Source organism: Homarus americanus, unplaced genomic scaffold (genome assembly GCF_018991925.1).
Source record: "Homarus americanus isolate GMGI-L3 unplaced genomic scaffold, GMGI_Hamer_2.0 scaffold32091, whole genome shotgun sequence".
Classification (NCBI taxonomy): Eukaryota; Metazoa; Arthropoda; class Malacostraca; order Decapoda; family Nephropidae; genus Homarus; species Homarus americanus.
In genome coordinates, this window is record NW_024732890.1 from 257,552 (window position 1) to 281,681 (window position 24,130).

Here is a 24,130-nt window from a genome sequence, read left to right on the forward strand (position 1 = left end):
TGGATCGTGGAGTGAGGAGATCAGTGGAGAACAGAGAGGGGAGGATCGTGGAGTGAGGAGATCAGTGGAGGACAGAGAGGGGAGGATCGTGGAGTGAGGAGATCAGTGGAGAACAGAGGGAGGATCGTGGGTGGGAGATAAGTGGAGGACAGGGGGAGGATCGTGGAGTGGGAGTCAGAGAACAGAGAGGAGTATCGTGGAGTGAGGAGATCAGTCAGACAGAGGGGAGTATCGTGGAGTGAGGAGATCAGTGGAGGACAGAGGGAGTATCGTGGGTGGGGAGATCAGTGGAGGACAGAGGAGGAGGAGGGAGATCAGTGGAGGGAGAGGAGAGATCGTGGAGGGAGATCAGTGGAGAACAGAGGGGGTATCGTGGAGTGGGGAGATCAGTGGATGGAGGAGATCAGTGGAGAACAGAGAGGGAGGATCGTGGAGTGAGGGAGATCAGGTGGGAGGACAGAGAGGGAGGATCGTGGGTGAGGAGTCAGTGGGAGGACAGAGAGGGAGTATCGTGGAGTGGGGGAGATCAGTGGAGGACAGAGAAGGGAGTATCGTGGAGTGGGGAGATCAGTGGAGAACAGAGGGGAGTATCGTGGAGTGAGGAGATCAGTGGAGAGCAGGGGAGTATCGTGGAGTGAGGTCAGTGGAGGACAGAGGGAGGATCGTGGAGTGGGGAGATCAGTGGAGGACAGAGGAGGATCGTGGGTAGGAGATCAGTGGAGAACAGAGAGGAGGATCGTGGAGTGAGGAGATCAGTGGAGGACAGAGGATCGTGGAGTGGGGAGATCAGTGGAGGACAGAGGGGAGTATCGTGGGTGGGGAGATCAGAACAGAGGACTGGGGGGTATCAGTGGAGGGAGATCAGTGGAGGACAGAGAGGGGAGTATCGTGGAGTGAGGAGATCAGTGGAGGACAGAGAGGGGAGTATCGTGGAGTGAGGAGATCAGTGGAGGACAGAGAGGGGAGTATCGTGGAGTGAGGAGATCAGTGGAGGACAGAGAGGGGAGGATCGTGGAGTGAGGAGATCAGTGGAGAACAGAGAGGGGAGGATCGTGGAGTGAGGAAGTCAACGCAAGACAGATTAACCCATGTCTCTGGGCTATACTTTGAGGGTCATTGTCACTGGGTATTGTTGTTCCTTATGTAAGTTATCATAGGAGGGAGAAATAATGATCAAGTTATCATAGGAGGGAGAAATAATGATCAAGTTATCATAGGAGGGAGAAATAATGATCAAGTTATCATAGGAGGGAGAAATAATGACCAAGTTATCATAGGAGGGAGAAATAATGACCAAGTTATCATAGGAGGGAGAAATAATGACCAAGTTATCATAGGAGGGAGAAATAATGACCAAGTTATCTCAGCATCGTCCAGTGTATTCCTATTATTAAAGGTCAAGAGTTTTGTTGTGGAAGTGAACAGATCTTGAGAGTCGAGTATGTGGCAAGGGAGAGCGAGCTGGTAGTGTAGAGGACAAACAACACAGGCAGGGGGATACACCACGGGGATCGAGGGAAGGTCGTAAAGGAAGGGTACATAGTGGTGGCTTTATGGGAGGTCTATCTGAGGGAGAAGTCTTCGTACTGATAGTGAGCGAACACACACACACACACACACACACACACACACACACACACACACACACACACACACACACTAGAGAGGGATTAAGTCTTAAGCATCTTTAAACATAGGTCTTAAATTCTTCCTGTCAGCTGTGGTTGTAAACATTAAAATTCTACTCTAAGAGGGATATTAAAGTAGCGGGACTTTGTGTGGCTTCCAGAATATAACCCCAAGACCTCACGGGTGGCGTTCTCAGCACTAAGAGCGTGAAGAAAATGCTCCAGGTTGCCTCTAAATGCTCTTGTATGCTCTTAAACACACTTAAATGCTCCCAGAAGCTTCCTGTAGTCCGCCATGGAGCATCAGATGATATGTGTTTATTCTTTACCTTGTACTGTATATGTCTGTTGATACGTCATACATGAAGATAAAAATAAGAATATTGACTCGGGTGAAAAACAAATTACAGTGACGATATAAATTGAGATATTATGTATTTTGGTGATACTTGTCATGGCTCAGAGTCGCTCAAAAACGATCATTACCAAATTATGTTGAAAAAAATATAACACAACAGACGAAGGACTTTGACGCACCCCCTGGAAGCAACAGAAACACCCCCCCCCCAGGAAGCAACACACACACACACACACACACACACTCCCAGAAAACGACAGACAACAGACACCCCCCCCAGAGAACACCTCCCCGCTCCCCCCTGAGACAATACAAGCTCGAGAAAATTGAGCACATTCCAATTTACCACATGCACGACCCATCCACCACGGGCCGCTCTCAAACTACCCACTCTCCCTTAAAACCTTCACCCTCTCCCTCACTCCCACCCCTCCCACACTCCTTCCCACTCCCACCCCTCCCCCACCATCCTACACACACACAAATCCCTTAAACCCCACCACCGGCATCTCCCTGATACCCAAATTATATGCACCGTCAGGAAAATTCCACTATCCCATACCCACTCCCCTTACTGCCTGCCTCTCTCTGTGTGTGTGTGTACTCTTGAGCGCCTTCCCGTATATTGAAATTTCGTTCTTCTTTCACTAGTCCCACGTAAACATTAACTTTGTGTCAGGATGATTTTTTTTGCCTGTCCCTCTTCTTCTTCTTTCTTTCTTTCTTTCTTTCTTTCTTTCTTTCTTTCTTCTTCTTCTTCTTCTTCTTCTTCTTCTTCTTCTTCTTCTTCCTTTTTTCTTCGTTCTTCTTGGATCGTCTCTTTCCATAATCCAGCTTGGGGTTAACCCTTACCTCGTACTGAAATTTTGTTATGATCATGTATTCTGCATTTACATTTCCGGTATATTTTAACAGTAATATAGTTTCTCAAAATATATATTAGAATGTGGTAAATATATATCAGGTAATGTATTAACAATATCATGAAAAAGTACCCAACAGAGTGAAGGGAAATATATATATCTTATCAATCTGTTTCACTATTATAAATATCTTACTTGATTCTTAGGTAAAACAAAATAATCAAAACTTAGGAAAAACTTTAGAAAAAAATAAATAGAAATATGACTTAATACTTTTGAAAACTTAAAAAAAATATTACTTCTGTCGTTAGATGTGGTACACTTGGTAAAGCCACAACTTATTTAAAACGTCTACTGTACTAACCCCACACACATACACATACATGCAGTTATTCAGCTACCACTAAAGTTATGTTTCAGCAACGTTGTTTCCTGTACTGATGATCGTCAACAGCTTAAGCCGCCCTATTTTACCAACATATAACAGCGATTTCAGTACAGTTCTAAACACTGGCAGCGATTTTAGTACTCACGACAGACTGGCAGACACACAGCTTGCAGTGTGCAGGTTCCTAAGTTTCTTTCTCTCTTGATCTCTTTCACCTTGTTCGTGTTGATAAGATCTTTGATAGATATAACGATAGTAATAAACTTGAGGATTTACTTTATCGTAGTGTGACGGGGAGGTGTGAGACGGGAGGTGTGTGAGACGGGGAGGTGTGTGTGACGGGGTGGTGTGTGAGACGGGTGGTGTGTGTGACGGGGAGGTGTGTGAGACGGGTGGTGTGTGAGACGGGGAGGTGTGTGTGACGGGGAGGTGTGTGAGACGGGTGGTGTGTGAGACGGGGAGGTGTGTGTGACGGGGAGGTGTGTGAGACGGGGTGACTGTGTGTGGGTGTGTGACCAGAGTGAAACATTGACGGCCACCACCACCATCACTCACTGTCGTCTCTCCTCACCACCACCACCTCCCTACATGAATTGACGGCCACCACCACCATCACTCACTGTCGTCTCTCCTCACCACCACCACCTCCCTACATAATGACCTTCGAAAATTACAAGAAATAATAATAATAATAGTAATAATAATAATGATGATGATGATGATGTTAATGATAATAATATGGCTCTATTATATCTCTAACTATGGGTATTGTCATCTGAGAATAGCGTCTGGTCTGAGTTACCCTTATTTGTCTTCCTTATTCTCTCTAAAGTCACATTATAGCGGAAATTCCAGGAACACACAGTAACACACGACTAGAGATTGTTTATAGCGAATGGCTGCAACACCTAGGCTGGGAAACTAGGCGGTCGCTTTGTTTGAGGTGAATCTTGGCATATCTCCCTTATTTACATTATGGCTCTCACATTAAGATTATAATTGTGTCATGAGATCTTTATTTGTAATGTAAGAACGACAAAGGTTTTCGTTTCCTGCCGCTTGAGACAACTGGCTCTTACGTTCTTTGTGGATGATGGGGAGGATTTTATGATCAGAAAATTTAAAGTTTGCATCATGTATGACTTTACTCCCAGTGCGTGCGTGAGAGAGAGAGAGAGCGCTGTTTTATTACTTAACTCGCCCTGTGTGATTTATTGTGTGCGTGTATCCCAAAATGAAGATTAATGTCCTGGTCTAGAGCACGACGGAGTTTGATGCACGGGGGGACGGGATGGGAGGTAAGAGTTAGGAAGGGAGTGGATGAGGTCATGATGTTTTCAGTGACACTTCCGTAAACGCTGGTCCAACTGGCCGCCAGGTGTGGCCTCTCCTCACCTGTTTGTTTGTCGGGTCTTTGGTTTATTGTCGTTCCCCAAGGATTACATAAATAAAAAGTGTGTTTTAGGAGATGTGTGTTGTGATAGCCATAACCCAGCTGTGCCTGCTGTTGGCTCAGTAACCCGAGCAAAATTGCACTTTCTTCATACGTATTACTTATTAGACGATGATGAATGTACGAGATTTTTTTTTTTAATCCTGAACCGTAAATTACGTATTAATTGCAATATTTGATTTATGTCTGTTTCATAGAAGGTAGCTCAGGAGTTTAACACTGATGAGGTGGTGGTAGACAGGGATTTATATCAGTCACGACGACGACAAAGGAAGACAGACGTGATGTCACTAAGTCACGAGGTCCACACACGCTTAGCCGCTGGTGGCCGAATACGAGTAGCGGGAACTAAGACTTAAAAGGTCATAAACATTGTACATTATTATTGTTATTACTACTACAGATGCATCAAACTCCGCTGAAAAGGCCATAGATTTTGCTGAATAACTATCTGCCTCTCCTTGTCTGCCTCTCTTCAGTTCTCTATACTTGTCCTGACCACCACAACCTTGTCCTATTAAATTTTCTTCTATTATTCTTCCCCGATCCTTGTTATTAAGTAATATGTTTTGTGTCTGCAGATCTCACAAGTGCTGGGTCACAATGAGCACCTGTACGTGAGGCTGCCGCGGGGGTTCTGGTCAGCGCATGTGTTGATGGGAGCTGGGGTGACCATGGAGACCTTACTGCTGCTACTCATGCCGGGTCTCGCCTCACACCTTGGGGTGATGCCTCCCAACGGTGACCAGGAGGACGACGACGACAACGACGACGACACTGCTGCCTCCCGCGTCGCCGGCGCCGCCCTGGCAGGTACAGTCAGCCAAAGATTCATCGACCCCACCCTAGCTCTCGTGCCTCGTGCTTGTAATTTTACCTGGCAATGCTTGGTGAAGTAAGACTGTGTGTAATATGGATTGTGATTGGTGGATCTATTTTCGACTGTATCACTGTCAGGATAAATATTAAACAAACCAAAGGTAAAATGTTTATAATAATAAACTATTCATCGTTATTTAATTTCATGAGAAGTTTCCAAATGTTCGTATATTTGCTTAAATAATGAAGAAATATGATGTTAGAATCTTGTGGCAGCTGTGGTTGTAGTTGAGTTGCCAATTCATTAATAGAACTTCGTCATTATTTAAGCAAATATACGAATATTTGGACAATTGTATACTGTACAAGTATCTGGTGGGCAGTGTCCAGATGGTACAAATGACCGGGACCTCTGAAGCAGCTGAGGCACAGGAACAACATTGTCTGCTATCTTACTAACTTCACCTGGGCTTGGCCACCACCTGCCTACCTCCACCCCTTTATAAATTTCAGCTGCTCCATCAAGCTTCATTGACTCCGTACCCTACTGGTCCACGATTCAGGAGATGACAACTTTTCTCAATAGCCACCTGGTTTGGGATAACTTTCACATTCTCTCTTAAGGACTATGAACAATTTCTTGAATGAACTAAAACTTGTGCAGACTTTTACTACTGTGGGAGAAATAACAACAAATATCTCTCCAGAATTGCTCGAAGAAGGAATGCCAGCTCGTGCAGGCACGGCTGAAACATAACGCAAAAGAATTACATACTGTATACATCCTACAATAAACACTGATGACATATTTTACTTCAGACAAGCCTGGAATTCATTATTAATTCTTAATATGGTAGAATAATTGTCACTCGCAAACCCAATTACTGTATGTTGGAACTCTTTCACAGCTTTGTAGAGGCCTTCCGGACTAGCTTTTTCTATTTCAACTGTCCAACAAAACATCATTTACTTTACATTTTTTCTCATCAAAATATTTCACCATGACCTCAAGAATTTGGGACACTGAGATGTCTGTGCAGCATCAATCACTAATGAAGATTTATTTCCCTGACATATCTTGACTATTTCTCGAGGTTTCTCCCTTGTAATGGCATCTTGCAGGACATACTAGCCTATAGTACATTTTTCTTGCAGTGTCATATTTTGAGTGATGTCACAATATGAGGATATTCTCTTGAGCACAGGTAACAGGTGAAAATGGGATCCCATTCTCTGCCATAAGTCCTGTCAATAACAAGACTGCTCTACTCTCTTTATGTTGAGGATCTGGCTTTGTCTTTCTCGTGAAGTGCTCACTAACAATGCCATCTTTCTTTGCAGCAAAGTTTTTAGTGTGCTGTGAGGAAACTCTATGATTCATAAGGCCAGACCTGTTACAGTTCTTCATCTTACTATTTCACACACTGTACAATATACTATAACTCAGTAACGTTGCATAGGGGAGGGAGTGGGGTTATGACAACACTCCAATAATTCTGCCTGTGAGTATAAGAATGGCTTGTGACTATGAGTGCAAACGAAAAGATGAGAGTAAATTTGGCCAGAATCCTCAAAAAATTACGCAAATGGTGCCCACATGAGTAAAAATTATGTATACCCCTTAAAAACATATCTACCCACAGAACAGTTGCACTTACATCGCTGAATTTATGAGTACACATAAGTTCTTGTGGGTACTTGCATGTGCTTTCACTCTTCCCTCCAATCAGTACCTTCTAGCAATACCACTGGCTATATTTATTGTTTGCATCAGGTTTAACCCAGTCTTTGAACTCGTCATCAGTCATCCACTACGTTATACCACACTTTAGCCCTCTGTACCTATGGCCTTCCGAGTCGCAAGTTACTGCCGCCGTGCTATTAGTAAACGAACTCACACTTGATTGGATGGGTCTGTTTCCTATCAGGTTTGTGAAAAATAAGGTGGAGTTGATATGCCGTGATTGGCCGAAAATGACAAAAATTGTAAGTCTTATGCCTTACAGGATTTTTGGTAAAAAAATAGATTTTGTTCAAAATCTCAGTATAGGTACTCCTGAACATGTTGATTAAGGACCTGTTAACCAAAATTTGATATCGGCATTATTACTTATTCAAATGACTAGCACATGTAATTAAAATTTTCTAAAAGCCATTTGAACAAATAATAATCCAGATATCAAATTTTGGTCAACAGGTCCTTAATCAGCATGTTCAGGAGTACCTATATATATATATATATATATATATATATATATATATATATATATATATATATATATATATATATATATATATATATATATATTGATTATTGAAACATGCAAACATTTCTATAAATTTGGGGGCCCACTGATGAGTTTGGCCTGGGGCCCACAAGTAGTTAAATCCGGCCCTGTTTGCATTACTTTACAAGGTGTTCCATTATGGCATCTCGTTGAGTGCTCTCTAGTAGGCCTACTTAACATGCTATGCTGGTCAAGCTCACCGGCCTATAATTGTTCGTGCAGTGGTGATCACCCTGTTTGAACATAGGGCTCACATATGTCATCTTCCAGTTGCTGGGGACCTTCGCTCACCCGTGCCTCTGCAGAACAGGATATTAAGGGGCTCAGTAAACTTGATCCACAACTCTCTTAACACTAGGATGCACACTAGCAGTGCCCTCGCTGTTGTCAACCTTTAGTTTTGACATTTTTTTCTAATACACTCTTCTGAGAACTCGCTGTGCATTAATGCTGTGTCAAACTGTTTTTTCCTGAAACGGATCCTGAAAACTGAAAAAAAGAATCTTATTTAACCCCTCTGCCTTATTCAGTTCTGGCTCTGCGTAACTACCATCTTCAAGTCACGGATCTGATACGCCTACACGTATCTTTAATTTCGATTTTGCAGTAGAAAACCTTAGGGTTTGACTTATCCTCGTTTGCAATTAGCTTATAAAACTTTTTTTTCACCCTTTCTACACTCTGACTTAGTTTGGTTCGTGGACCTGGCATGTAGCCTTCTATCACAACCCATCTCTTGCTTCTGAGATTTGTTCTTAACCTTATCAACCGCCACGTGGTTGAGGTGTAATGGTCTCCTAGCAGTCCTGGAGCTGATGGGTTCGGCCTTGAGTATATATCTAGAGTTTACTTCACTGTCTATGTTATTCAAGGTAGTATCTGTGTTCTTATATCTCCACGAGTCAGGCCAGTGAATACCCCTTATTTCTTCCTCGTCTTCACCCCAGTAGCGTGCATTCTCTCCCTGGCATCATGGATTCTTCCCCAAACAACGTGCATTTTCTCCCCACTAGCACCTATCTTCCATTTGGTAGTGTGCATTTTCTCCCAAACATTATCTATTCTCTCCCCACCAGCATCTATTCTCCCCTTAACAGCGTGCATTTTCTCCTTTGACCAATGATTGTACCACCTCATGTAGGACAGTCACTGTATCACCTTATGTAGGATAGTAACTGTATCACCTTAGGTAGGGCAGTAACTGTATCACCTTAGGTAGGGCAGTAACTGTATCACCTTGTGTAGTGCAGTAACTGTATCACCTTGTGTAGGGCAGTAACTGTATCACCTTGTGTAGGGCAGTAACTGTTCCACCTTGTGTAGGACAGTAACTCTACCACCTTATGTAGGATAGTAACTGTATCACCTTGTGTAGGGCAGTAACTGTATCACCTTGTGTAGGGCAGTAACTGTTCCACCTTGTGTAGGGCAGTAACTCTACCACCTTATGTAGGATAGTAACTGTATCACCTTGTGTAGGACAGTAACTGTATCACCTTGTGTAGGGCAGTAACTGTTCCACCTTGTGTAGGGCAGTAACTGTATCACCTTGTGTAGGGCAGTAACTGTTCCACCTTGTGTAGGGCAGTAACTCTACCACCTTATGTAGGATAGTAACTATACCACGTTATACAGTATATGCACAATACAAACCATAGCTCTTTAACTGTACCTCCCCATGTAATTGTTTAACTGTACTACCCCTAACTGTGTAACAAATATCCGTGACAGATTGACAGTGACAGCATGTATAACTGGCCTCCTGTTGTAGGTCTGTGTGTGTTCGTGTGGTCACTGCTGGGCACGTCGGACAAGCACTATGCCCGCACTATGCTGCTTTCCATGCTAACCTACCACATACTCTCCATCTGTGTAGGAGCTGCCTCGGCCCTCACGAAACAGGTAAGACCAGGAGGAGACATTATAGGGAGCTGTGTTGGCAGTGTGATGGTTCTAGATAGCTGGATAATGTTTTGGTTAGTTGGGATGTGACAGGGATATTTGAGATGTATTAAACATAATAGAGGAATGTCAGGGTGTAAAGATATGCTGAGAACTGGAGGAGAGAGAGATCTATAGAATCCTGATGATAGGAATCAGAGTGAGTGAGTGTTGGGAATAATGAAGTCTTGAGAGTAGACTATTGTAAATAAGGAAAGGTACAAGTACTGTATTATTTGATGTGTTGTTGAAGAGAAATGTTGACATTGCTGGGGTTCAACAATAGAAATTAAGTGAGATTTTAAATAATGAAGTTTAAGTCATCAGCTATGTTTATGAGCATTTTGTGGAAGTATTGAATTATTGCTACATAATTTAAAGTATTTGACCTTGTAATTTTTTATATATGAGTGGTTAGTACAGAACATGTAAGAACAGAAATTTCTTATACATATACTGTACTATAATTATTCACGTTTTTAATCAGATATTTATTGATGGTAAAGTATAAAGTAAAGTAAAGTACATATTGTATTGTCATTTTTTTTTTTAATGAACTGTGATATTTTAAGACGTTTTTTTCCAACAGAATGAAGGTGAAGCACTATTTGAGAGTCGCCTGGTCATGATTATTGCCATGCGAGCGGTGATGTGTGTGATCTGTTTAGCCTACTTCTACTCCATCGGTGAGCCAACCTTTGGAATACGCAAGTCTACTTCATACAAGGATCTGGCTAAGGACGAGTGCAAGAAGGATATTTAACACCTTCCTCTTGTTCTCCTACTGTCTTTCTCAGCTCTAACAGATAACACCTACACATTCATGAAGGATGCTACATAACACTAGTGCTTTTTAAATGACAATTCTCCTTGAAAACATGCTTATAAATTTAGAATAAATGGATGGCATTTCACACAGCTACAGCGAGAGTAGATATTTGCATGTTCAAAAATAGTGAAGAATCTGTAACCTTTCCCACTTATTTTTGCATAAGATATTTAACTAATGCTGTATGATGTAAAAAATTCTCTGCTATTATTTATATTACTAACACAGTTGTATGTGGCTTACAGTGTAAATAATCCATAGTACTGTACTGATGCCTTAGTGAGAAAGATCAGTGATAATGAGTTTTTTCAGTCGAATTCCAATGACCGATCTTTGGGTGCCACCGAGCAAGCATAGTACAGGTGAGGTAAATTAAACTTATCTTTCAACTCACATTACCAGCAATAAAAGTGTGTAAGTAAGAAAGATAAGTGAACCTAAAGATGGAGGAAGTTACATACAGTACCTCTATATACAGTACTGTACTGTACTTTGGTAACTATCTATACGGTATAACCAAATTCTAACAATAACTTTTTTATTGAAGATCATTATTTTCAGAGGTTAGGTTAAAGAATCTAGTATTTCTATTGGCAGCTGTACTAATTTGACATCTATAGTATAATATTTTCATCCTTATTTAACTGTGGATGTTAAGACTGCATTTTTTCCTTCTTTTTTCATAGTTGTATCATAGCTGACTAACAGTTTCCTATTTTTCTTTATTTATTCTAATGACTCTCACTTAAACCAATATTTTCCTTGATTATGATTCTCATCTGATTCTTTCTAACATTTTGGCAGTAGTTTGTATTGTACTTAATACTGTATATATTTAGCACACCTTAATGGCTAATTTATTTTACTTATTTTAAGGGAATTTTATTGACAATCATGGTCTTCACAATAATTACACAGGGAGACTGAAGAAAATAACCTATACGTACTGTGCACATTTTATTTTTATTTTTATAGCAAGATATTTTTTGTTCGCGGCAAAAAGTATTTGAATACTGTAAGTGATTTTTTCAGGGGTATTAGAGCACTGTGCAGCTTAATATTAAACTGTACAGTACAGTACTGTACTGTCAGAGGAGAAGCTCTGATATCAATCAACAATAGTACTCATTTAATATTGATAAAACCCATTTCAATCATAGAAACAGATAAAAGTCAAAGTACTGCTAGGGTTCCCTGGTCTAGGTACTGTACTTCAGAGGGTAGAACCTTCCTTTGTATTATTTTTTATGACTGAATTTGTAAATACAGTATTGTACGTTGAAACAAAGTATAGAACAAGTTATAGAAATCGCCTTAGTTTCTGTAATTGATTCTGTATTGAATATTTAAGATAGTGTTATAATGCCATAGAGAAATTCCTGAATTAGATCAGCAAACACACAATTTGCCATCAAAGAATTCACATGGTTATGAGTTATAAACAGCAGATATTGCTGGAGCTCATTGGATTATGTGAATAAAGGAATAAGTTTACTTAAAAGTTTTGACAAATAATTTTGGAAGTATGCCAGGCAAATACATTGTACTGCGTTAAGTAAAAATTTAATTATTCCAGATAATATGACCGTGCCATGTGTAATTACTATATACTACAGTACTGTACAGTGAACCCTTGAAGGTCTGGACTAAATGGGGGGGGACCACCTGTCCAAGAAAGCCGATTGACCCAATCTTCCGGTGAATGTACTAAATATATAAAAACGATAAATAATTAAAAAAAGACGTTTTTTTCTAAAAACCAGTTTTTGTGATATAGCTCGAATGCGACGTCAGCAAATGCTACCTAGGCATGTTAATTCCTAGCCAATTCGCCAGGCCAACATACAGGCAATTAAAACATCAAATAATTACTTAATGAGTAATATTAGGAGGACACGTCTCTACCTGGCATTTAATTGCAATTCTCAAACCACCCCTCGTTCACTTACTTAATGTCACTGAATTGAGTAAGCAAAATATAACTTATATTGCTGGAATTCATACAAGATAGCGGTTAATTTGAGTACAGTATGTACATCCCATAGTTTGCACTTGACATAAATTTTTTAATAATTAACTTAATACATTTGAGTACAGGTTTGCTCTTATGACAATTATTTATTTAATTTTTTTCACAATATGTATTTAGGATGGTGTGTGCATGTAAATGAGTAAAAATAGTTGAAGAAAGTTATGTATATCTACCCAAAAATATGAGTTGAAAAACAACCATAACACCTCACAGCTTGGCCTAGTAGCCTGGTGGTTACAGTGATGAGTCTAAACTGGCTACAATCCCATGATTAATCACTATTGAGCATTATTATATCAGTAAACACTAATAATAACAGTAAATCCAGTGAAATATGGCAGGGAGGAGGGGGGAGAGTTAAGTGCAGATGACACTAAACTAGCAGCACTCACTCACTCCCCTTACCCGCACCCGCAGCCAGGCGTACAGTCAAAATACGTACGGGAGAAATACATACTGTATCTTGTTTCCCACCTCCTCGGCCACCTGTGTCCAGCGCCACCGACTGGTCAACCAGCGCCCACGGGCCTAAAATATTCTATGTTTTGTTTTGGGATTGTTTCTTAGGGAGGCTTCTTAGCCCAGAACCCCCAAATTTTTTGTCCGAATCTTACAAAATCCGGATATACAGGGGCCGAATCTTCGAGGGTTCACTGTACATGAACTTTGTTGACGAGAATACCAAATACTGTTCAGTACTGTATACAGATATCAGACTTTAACTTTTTAATATATGTTGATTTTTTAATGCAAATTTTAAATTATTTAAAGATGGCAGGTGAACTTTTCCTTCAGATAATTTAGTCAAGTACTTTACACAAGTACAGGGTAGTTTACTTAATATCATACTATCAGGTTGTTATCTTGGCATGTAATTTTACTTTATCCTCTTCCCCACTTGTTGGCTCGTTAGCCACCTGGGCGATCTGTCAGGTCTGTTACACACTGTAACATTAACTTTAGTAACGTAACTCTGGACATTACCTTAAATAAAAACTTATGTTGTATGTTACGTGAGTGTAAATATAGTGGTCTATATAGTGTGTACCTTAAGAAGGCATCTGTCATAGATGTACTGTAGTAATTAATACTTTTATAAGATTTTTATTTTATTTCACTAAATTTTTTTCTTCAATATTGCTTAATTTAGTTAATTTTTATGATTGGTGGCCTGAGATTTGTTCGATCATGTGAACTTATCACACCCTGTCGGTTGTCATTAAGAAAGACATGCAGCTGTAAAATTTTCTTCAATGTGCCCGATGGCAGTCAGGTCAATAGAGCTGTGTTCCTGCCCTGATCTCTGCTGCATTTTCTAGGCTCGTACAGTACAGTACAGTACAGTACAGTACAGTACCTGGATTTGCAGCAGTGGATGGGGAGGGACATCCCAGTTTGGTTATACCCAAAATCTGCTGCTGTATCAGGTAATCACGTCTAAAAGTGTGGAAAATGCCCGTAAAATGTTGATAATGGAAGAGTCGGTTGTGATAAATTTACTGAAAAGAAGGAAAGGAATAGAGTTTGCTGCTTCAAATAGTTTTTCATTAGGTGAAGGATGCAGCAGCTGAGTAGATACATCCATCACTTACTTTGCTTATTTGCACCCAGAAGTATCCTCAGTTAACCCATTTGACCCATTTGTGAAAGGGTACTTTTCAATGTAGTACATAGTTGGGAGAAGTGAAGGCAGTTGAGGGCATTGCTAGCCACACTACTTCCATGTGTAATGGAAATTCAGTTCAGTATTCAGTGTGCTGTATCCACATGGTCCCTAATGGGCCATCAGGCATATGGAACCCATTTTCCCTTTACTTCAGATAATTTATATTTAGGACATTACAGTACAGTATTTGATATAATGTTACCCTTCATATGGAGTGTATCCTGTGAAAGAAAAACTTACTAACATTTTTTTATGACTAAGAGAATTTTAATCAGTAACTTTTATATATTCATCCATATCTTTAGTGAGACTAATTAAAAGCATATTAATTAATCAAGTAATGCATAGTAAATAAATACTGTAAGTAAATACTGTTAGTAGCACATACAAAAGATTTAAATGATCTTCAAAGACATTGTTAATGGTATGTGGATGTTAATGGAGCGCAAACATTACTTAAAGGTAGTGTCCGGTGCCCTACAGTGTTAATATGAATGAAAAGAGAGGCCTTTATGGTAAGTTATGCAAAAATAAACAAGGTAATGAATGAGAATCACACTGTAATGACCAAGAGAATGGGAGAGAGAGTAAGAGAAGTCAATACAGTAATGATTACGGTGAAAGAAAGTTACTGAAGACAGTGGACCGAGTAAAGTTAATATGACTGAAGAATTTAGGTGTCAGTTTTTTAATAAATTATTTCATATCACTGTTAAGATTAAAAATGACAGTTGTCTGATGACGCTTAAAGGATTTATGTATTTAGAAATAAATTATCAATAATAACTATAGTAATGGCAAAAGAAATTTCATATGACAGGAGACAGGAATCCCTGTCAACTTCATACTGTAGACGGGTTGAAGAATGGAAAATATTCATCTTTACAGTATTATTTTGTTACTGAACATCTTTTTAAACTTCCTTGATCAATTTTTGGCTGGGATGTAAGAAGATTTACTGTATATTTATATTTATTTCTTTTGTTTATGCATAAAAACATTTTTCTGCTGCTATAATATAGGGTAGCCAGATAGGTGCTAATTCCTAGGTTCTTAGCATTCAGTAGCCAGTGCATTACCCAACCCCTTTGGCATGATGCTAGTCTACAGTCATCAACACACACACACACACAGTCTGTTGCCGAGTAATGTATGCAGGGTTAGTATATAAGAAGGAAGAATATATTCATGGGACCAAACAGTAATTTTTTGTCCTGCTAACACAGCTGTAGAAATTATAAGAAGAGGAGGTACAGTTTTATCTTCATTTTGTATACAGTGTTAAATTATTGTTCTCCTTTTGTTGGTGATTTAAATTTCTTTTTACCTGTATTTACAAGAATGGAGGCCTGGCAAGTTACAGTACACTAATTACATATTACTGTATATACTTAGGTTCTCCACAACCTTGTACAAACCTGTCATCTAAGTAAATCAGTTTCCATTCAGTGTAGTACAGTACAGTATCTGATCATTAGGTTTTTTTTGCATAAACATATACTGTACTATACAATGAGAGACATTCTGTGTTTAGTTTATCATATCAAAAAGGTTATGTTTATATTATTGGTTAATTTACTGACAGAAAATTTATCCACAACCAAAGGTAACCACCCAGCTAACAAGATGTTACACTAATTAATAATCACACAATATACTGTATCAACCATTAACATTTTCCTCTCTAAATTGTCATTAATATTGTGTACAGTAGTCCATCACCCTACACTGTGTAGCTGTATTGTCTCTTTACAGTTTTCCACATTTTCTGTAAATTCTCCTGTCATCTCCCACTCTGACCAGTCCTGTTTAGTAAATTATACTTATATCTGGCTTCTTTTTCTCTTATGCTGCATTGTAATTTCATGCGATGTGCCTACAAGCAAGTTGTGTTCTTGACCAAAATAACCATCTCACTAAGGGATGGATTGTCGTAGATTAAGTGTAACCTCTAACAGTATACAATATTTGATTATATATGAAATAATAATGTTCTTGCTGTTTGTCCTGGATTTGATTTCTGCTAATAATGATTTATAAATTAGAATGTACTGGTTTGTTCCAACTAACTATTATTGTTACTGCTTGCTTTCTAATACCGAATGATGTAAACATTCAGTTCTTACCATTATCATGCATACAATCACCCATCAGTAAAGAAGGAATATTCACATACAGTATAGTAGTGAGGTGCTATTAAGCTACTGTGGAATCTCAGTCAAATTATTGGTTTTCTTTAACACTGTGGAGGTGAGGTGGCCATATATCGTACACTTGCCTTATTAATCTAAAAATGCAAATGTCACCAACAAAGTATTCAATTGTAATACTGTACACTGCTCATAGAGGTTTATTTAGACATATTCTTTACCTAATGTTTTGCTCTTTGTATTCTTAACGTGATTTCTTGTTCGACAATAATAATCAGCTTTTCTATACACACTACTTTAATATTTATACCAGTAGATAGTCTTATGTTTCTTTGTGAATCTTCTCACACATTGAGTTATCTTATATAATTTCTAATGACCTTATTTATGGTTTGTTTATATAAGATTAATTAATTTCTCTATAAATGATGTTTATTTAGATATTAGGTGTTAGTATCAACACTTACTGTGTGTACACTATGTAATTGTACTTAGAATGTAGTTGGCATTGTACATCCGTTGCTCTTCTGATTTCCTTATAATAGTCAATACATAATGATATAACCCAGAAGGATCCTTATCAGGTAGAGGTATACAGTACAGTCCTTGTATATGTGTGAATTACATCTCCCATAACTTGGCAATAGAGGAAGTGTCTTACACACGTCTCAGGCCTATACTTCTCTAACCTCAAAAGAAGAGCAATATATGTATGAATTAATGTGTCCATGTCTCTTTCAATTAGTCCTTTTAATGAAGATAATTATAAGCTACATAGAACTTCATAACATGACTTTACTCTAGGTGTAAGACATATGAATGTGAGTGTGAAGCTTCTAAGTGTGTTGTCATATTAATGTACTACCTAAATAGAATTTATTCATATTTCTGCTAATGCAGATAAACATGTAAACTTGTATGAGTTCTTTTGTGATATCAGCATGAAAAAAAATACTATATGTAATGGATAGCTAATGATTTTTTTATATATTGATATCTGTACTTACAAGCAGTATACAGTACTGTATGTAAAATCTAAAATGATGTTACTATGCACGACTTCCTCATTGCATGACTTAATTCTCTTATCTATGTTGTGTACACTACAGTTCTGTATTGTTTTAAGAGTTGGGGGACTTAACTGCATGTATTTTTGGCTCTAATTTGGGTGTGTTTACCTGGCATATTTACTTATGAATCTGTATCTAAGTTGGTCTAAATAAAAGTAGAGAGTTTATTCAAGTGACAGAAAAATATGATAATTTAGCAGTGGAGGTGTTCATTATCAGTATAGTGGTGTATGCTGATACTGTAGCACCTTCCAGGGTTAAGTAGTTGAACACTTGATGGTTTAATGACCAGTTCATGTTACTCTTAGTCAAAAGTTGTACAGTATATCAGAGGTTAATAATTATTGCGTCTTTGAAAAATCAGCAAATTGTCAGTTTTAGATATTAAGAAAATGAGACTGTGCAGATTTTAACCAAACTCTGGTTTTATAGTACAGTACAGTGTATTAAACATGGGGAGACTAAGAATTAAAGGATATAGTTAGCAAGGCTTCAATACAAGGAGGAAAGTCTCCTGAAAGAGTTGGTATCTCAAATTTGATGCTATAAGTAATGTGTTCCTTTTTCATATACTGTAATGTTTTAGTATCTTACTTTACTAGTGGAGCCTTCCATGGTGTAAACCCCAGATAACCCTCCCATACATAATGTGCCTGAAGTTTAACTAGAAAACTTTAACTAATTTTTCTCTAAAATTGTGGAGGAAAGCGTTACTTGTTTAATGCTCATGTGTGACCAATCAGAAGTTGTGGATCACCATGTGTGACCATCTAAAATATTCATAAACTCGACTGTTAACATTGAGTATTAAAGATTTGATAAATAGCAAACATGATACAAAGGAAGTCAGTTAATGTAAAACCGTGTTTTATACAACTGATTTCTTAAATAATTATATAACTTAACTTGATAAAGATACTATCAAAAGGAGTAATGTATATAGTTCTACCTTATTGTGTGTTGGGGTTCTCTTAAATGGTAGTTTTATGTTTGGACATGAAGGCGGAGGGCAGTCCTTATCCTGCAGTCGGTTATGATGTATCGTTCATTCCCTTGTTCATAATTCATTTATAAGTCATAGAAATAAAAAAAATCTTTTGTGAGCAGTAAGTACACTCTAGCAAGGGCGATGTAGAATTGATCACCGGCTGTGTTAGTGAGGAGAGCTAGGTACATGTAAGCAGTAAGGAATTGTAGCATTGTAGTAAGAGTAGATTGAAAGTACAAACTAATTTTTCTCACTCACTTGCTCAGTTAGGAAAGATCTTTATAGAGCAGACCAACACACCTGAAAATAAGAATGGTGTGAATTGCAGATCAAACTGTAAGTCAAGAGAAAAAAGTTGAATGGGATATGAGCAGCACAGTATTCATTCTATGATTAACATTAATTGTAATGGTTTGAGTATGAAAGGTGGTCAGGAAGTAGAATGGAAAAGAACAGGGAAGAATACTGTATAATCTTTGATTGTACATTGCCAAACATCATTAAGTCGCTCATCTACCTTTTAACTATACTTCTCACTCCATTTGTCAGTCTTCTGTGAATTAATTTCTAGCTTATCTAATAAAAATTCTAAACTCAATAAGATTTACCAGTAAAATGCACAGATATGCATTCATTTTCTTTACATTTTAGATATTGTTTCTTCATTCATTTTCTATCACTCTTCTGTGAGCGTTATAACCATTCTTAAAGCTATCTACAGCTTCTGAATTAATGACACTGGATGACAGATTGATCCCAGAACCGATAACTCGATAAATGAATCGGTACTTTCTGTCGTTTAACCAAGTTCTTAGCTTATAGGGCTGCCTTTGTTTTGTTGTCACCAAGTATCCTGTGTGACAGCTTTGGGATGTTTAGTAACTGGAGGGTAGTCAGCTGAAAGTGGGCACTAGCTGTGTGGTATGACCTTGAACACTTTAAAGAATCATCCACCTTTTTCAATGTGCAGTAATCACACCTGGACCCAGCACTGCAGGTGGGGACACACAATTGTTATTTATAGAGTGATGAACCTTGTTTATGTGATAGAAGATTCAATTAGAAGATTTATTGTGTGTTGTTGCAGCCATATCATACTGAAATACTATTATTTGTGAAAGTTTAGGTACCAGACACACTTTTTAATAGTGAAAAAAATCACCAAGTTAACTAACAAAACAAAATACATATGTATTACCAAACCCTTCATAATATACTTGAAGCAAGTGACTGACTTATTTCATTTTGCTTAAATATATTGCAAACAAATATATATATATATATATATATATATATATATATATATATATATATATATATATATATATATATATATATATATATATATATATATATATATATATATATATATATATATATATATATATGTTATACAGTAGTTGGGTGATCAACAACACTAATAAATTTGTCAGGTCACTTATAAATGACCATGCTAACATTTTCCAACTTATACAAAAAAATGTCCAAGCACGTCTATTAATGTCCAAGATTTCAGGAGTCAGAGATATTGAAAATCAAGCTATTGAGGTCTTACTGTATAACACAAGTTAGATTAATGACATATGCACACTTACCTACTGTATATGTGATTCTGAAAGTAAAGGGAGCTGTATTTTATTCATATACTGTAGGTTTGTACTTGCTGGTAACTGTGTGTTATCTTTAATGTAATCCATATTTGCATATGTGTGTGCAAGTGCATGTGTATAGTACTAAAATATGTAAGTTTGAATATTGTACTGTATGTGCGAAGTGAGTTGAAGAGCATGCGAGTGTGAGCTTTGAGTTAACTGTATTGCCTATGTTTGTATGCATATTAGTGTGAGAACTTGTGTATGCATTACTCGATAATGCATTTGGGTGAGGGTGTAGCGGGATGCATGGGTGGGTGTTTACATGTAGGGGCAGGCATAGAGAGAGAGAGAGAAGGGGGGAGGAAGAAAAAGGGTTGACAAAGATGAAGAAAGAAAATTTACTGAACAAGAAAAGCCTTTTTCCTTATTTTTTAAGGTGTAGTAAAGTAGAATGCATATGTATAAATATTAAAAGTCTACCTGTAGGCAATAAATCACATCTTTAAAATGAAAAACTTTAGGTGACTATAGAATGATATAGTACAGGACAGTATGTTCTAATGATGGAGGTCCACTAACAGATATATATGATTACTTTCTTTCTCTTTATGACTGAAAACTGAACAGTAATTATGTTGCTTTCTTAAGCTTGAATGGATTACATTCATTGTCTAATACACGTTGTTTTTCAAGTAATTTAGTATTTGGGAATTACAAAACTTACATGTATTGCAGAGTAATCATGCTTGGTTGACGTTATTATATCAGAAACGGGCGAAGAAACATTTATTGTGAAAGTCTAGCATTTCCTTGACTGGCTTCATTAAATGTGACTAATTTCTATATACATGTGATCGTAGTAATTTTTTCCCCAATAAGGAAGCAGAGTCACATCAAGTACAACCATCACTGCCAGGAATACAATCTTAAATTTTCATTCCGAGACATTTTAAAGATTTCAATTGTCAGTCCAGTGCTTTCTGTAAAGGTAGAAAAGAAATATAACTTTACACACATTTCATGATTGGAATAGACGAGGTTAATTCCTCAATATTATCGGGTATTGTACTTAAAAATGCAAAATACTATTATTACAAATCTAGCACTTACTCATGAAGTCTGTATTGACATATCTCTTGTGATTCATCATTTAGAAATTACGTTTACCTATTTCAGTGACTAAAAATGTGTAGAGTTATAATTATTATCCCATAAATTACTTGTACACAGGACTGATTTACTTTTGTTTTTGTCATAGACCAAGAAATGAATTGATGATCCGGACAATGCTGGTTTACTTATGTGTTACTTTATACATTATGATTATTATCTAGTCACTTTGAAGTGTCATACCAGCTATGAGGATTTGTGGACTTCAAAGTAATTTTGTGTGTAACCTGTTTATTGGTGCATCCTTAATCTGAATTTACCTTAGCCTCGTAATCCTGTCTCCAACTTTACCTGTAATTAGAGCATCGGTCTTGAGAGTATTGCTCTCCTGATGTTTAATTGTAGTTGTAATATGCAGTACCAAGCTTTACTTCAGTGTTTTGGGACATAACTCTGTGTCTTGCCTTTCAGCTGGTTACACTCCCATACGCGGCCAGAAACCAAGTGGCTTCCGGCAACCCAGCCATGGCCCCAAAGAACATTAAGGAACGATGGCTGAGCAGCTGTCTTGCAGAGGGACTGAGGCCTCTATAGAAGGGTCAGTTAGGAGGGGGTCATAATAAAATGGGGAGAAAGAAACGTGCAGTACATAGCTGCTGAAGAATGGGTAGTCATGGATGTGTTTTAAATAATTTTCACAAAATAGCAATTGCTGGAGGAAAAAAAACATTGGACAGAGGAATAATGTTTTTCTTATAATCCTGAAGGTCTAACTGAGAAAAGTTACAGCATATTCTTAGAAATGGGTAAAGAATAAAAGTATTTTCCATTATAAATGCAGTACAGTAAATCAACGGTACAGAATAAGTTGATAACCGAGGTTCTTTGGAGATAACTGCAATATTTTAAACAAAACTGAAGGAAAACTGAAGTTGTTTGAAAAAGATTAGAGAAGAGATTTAGCCACTTACGCATTTTGCTTGTTCAATATGTCCGAGTCATCTTTTTTCCAGGGTGCAGTGTGTGCAATTTTGGACATTTCCATATTTTTTTTTTTTATCATTATAAAACAAATTTATTTGTGTATACATGTGTGTGTGAGTGTGGACAATAGCCAGAAATGGTATATAAATCAAGATGTCTATTAATTGGTGGCTTATGCACAGTAATATACACCATGTTAAAGAAAACATTAAAATTACAATTTCACAGTTGAAAGCAACATAGTCCTGTGCTGTAAGAATAATTTCTCAATATAGTAGCTTGGATAGATGAAGTTTAGTCCTGTCAGGTGACTTAAAATTATGGAAGAAAAATATTTAAATATGATAATTATAAGATAAGGATAATGAACACATATGACAGGGGTATTACTTATTAGAAAAATTAAGTAATTTCTGGACAAAGGCTCATCGTCATAAATCACTTGTCTAAGCTGTTTTATTAATGAATTACTAAATTTGCTGCGCCAGTACTGTACGTTACTGTGGTTTTCTTATAACAGTTAGTGACTTAGCAAAATTAACATTTGTTAGCTCAATTGGCCATCCTATTACCAAGAGAATGATACGGTTTTGTTTTGTTTGTTTTTCAAAATTTAATTATTCTTTCCAAATCGTATATTGCTGACTATAGCCAAGTGCATTAGTACAGTTTAATTAACTTCATTATTAATTTGCATCCAAACAACTGTTCAAGTATTGTACATGATTAATGAATGAATGAATGTGCTGTAGTATACAGTAGTTAGTTTTGGTGTAGTTGATGTCCAGTTGTCTGAAATTCAGCCATGCAGGACAAAAGTTGGCTGAACCTGTGTGTAATTACTGTACTGTATTGTACTGTGAATGCTTGTTTCTTTTTTCTTTGCTGTTCATGATTACCATTATTCATTATTTGGGGGGGAGGAGGTACTCATTATAATAATTATTTTATAAATACCGATATATATATATATATATATATATATATATATATATATATATATATATATATATATATATATATATATATATATATATATATATATATATATATATATATATATATATATATATATATATATATATATATATATATATATATATATATATATATATATATATATATATATATATATATATATATATATATATTTTTTTTTTTTTTTTGATGGTACTTACAGATGCCCTTAAAAAGATGGTAATTCCCTGGAATTTTAAGCAAGGTATATTTTGACTTAAAAGTCTTTTCAAGATTTTAGGGCTGTAATTTTTGTGCCAAATGTTTTACAAGCCAAAAAGTTTTGCAAATGTATATTTTCTAGTTATACTGTATTGATTATTTTTTAATACAGAGTACTGTATGTTGAAACTCCTTGTTGTTATTGTACAATTTATTTTGAAGGGTACAAGGGTAAAACTGATCACCATTCTAGCAGACATAGGGCATGTCATGAAAGAGTCGGCTAGTTTAGGACTGCGGTGGCCTGAGGTGACAAACTTTACATATGGCAAGTGATGTTTGAATCTTTCCTATTACCCAAAATAAGTGTTATTGTAATATTCTTTACAATTTATATGAAACTGGTGAGTTGGAAAAATTAATTAAAACTTGTATGTGTAGAGAAGCTGTCCTCCAGGGAGACCATTCACAATACAGTATATAAACTTGTTCTTTGGAAACTGTTATTTAAAGTAGGTAATGAATTATTTTAATACAAAAGGTAATTGCTATATGAAAGACATGAGTAGTGGCTTACATTTACTTAACAATATTAATACAATAAAATCAATTTGATTTAAGGACTGCTTCCAATTCAGTACTGTACTGTACAATATATGGTACGGTATACTGTACCAGGACAAATACTTATACAGTAGTCAAAACTCATATTCAGGAACTCCTAAGCCTCTTTTCCAATACAGTCTAATGTTGTGAGCTGTTAATTTGCAATGAATTGAAGGAACTTTT

At 37.1% G+C, this 24,130-nt stretch overlaps 1 protein-coding gene across 3 annotated transcripts in view; it reads left to right on the top strand.

Annotated features, from left to right (window-relative positions):
* Positions 1 to 21,920, top strand: part of LOC121869201 (tumor protein p53-inducible protein 11-like) — a 59,895-nt gene extending 37,975 nt beyond the window's left edge. For all 3 annotated transcript variants that reach the window (XM_042370438.1, XM_042370437.1, XM_042370439.1), the window contains exons 3-6: positions 5,272 to 5,503; positions 9,569 to 9,699; positions 10,328 to 10,424; positions 21,650 to 21,920. In XM_042370438.1, coding sequence (XP_042226372.1) covers positions 5,272 to 5,503; positions 9,569 to 9,699; positions 10,328 to 10,424; positions 21,650 to 21,723 — 534 coding nt within the window. In that variant the 3' untranslated portion in view covers positions 21,724 to 21,920. The remainder of the gene's footprint in view (positions 1 to 5,271; positions 5,504 to 9,568; positions 9,700 to 10,327; positions 10,425 to 21,649) is intronic.
* The last annotated feature ends 2,210 nt before the right edge of the window (positions 21,921 to 24,130 follow it).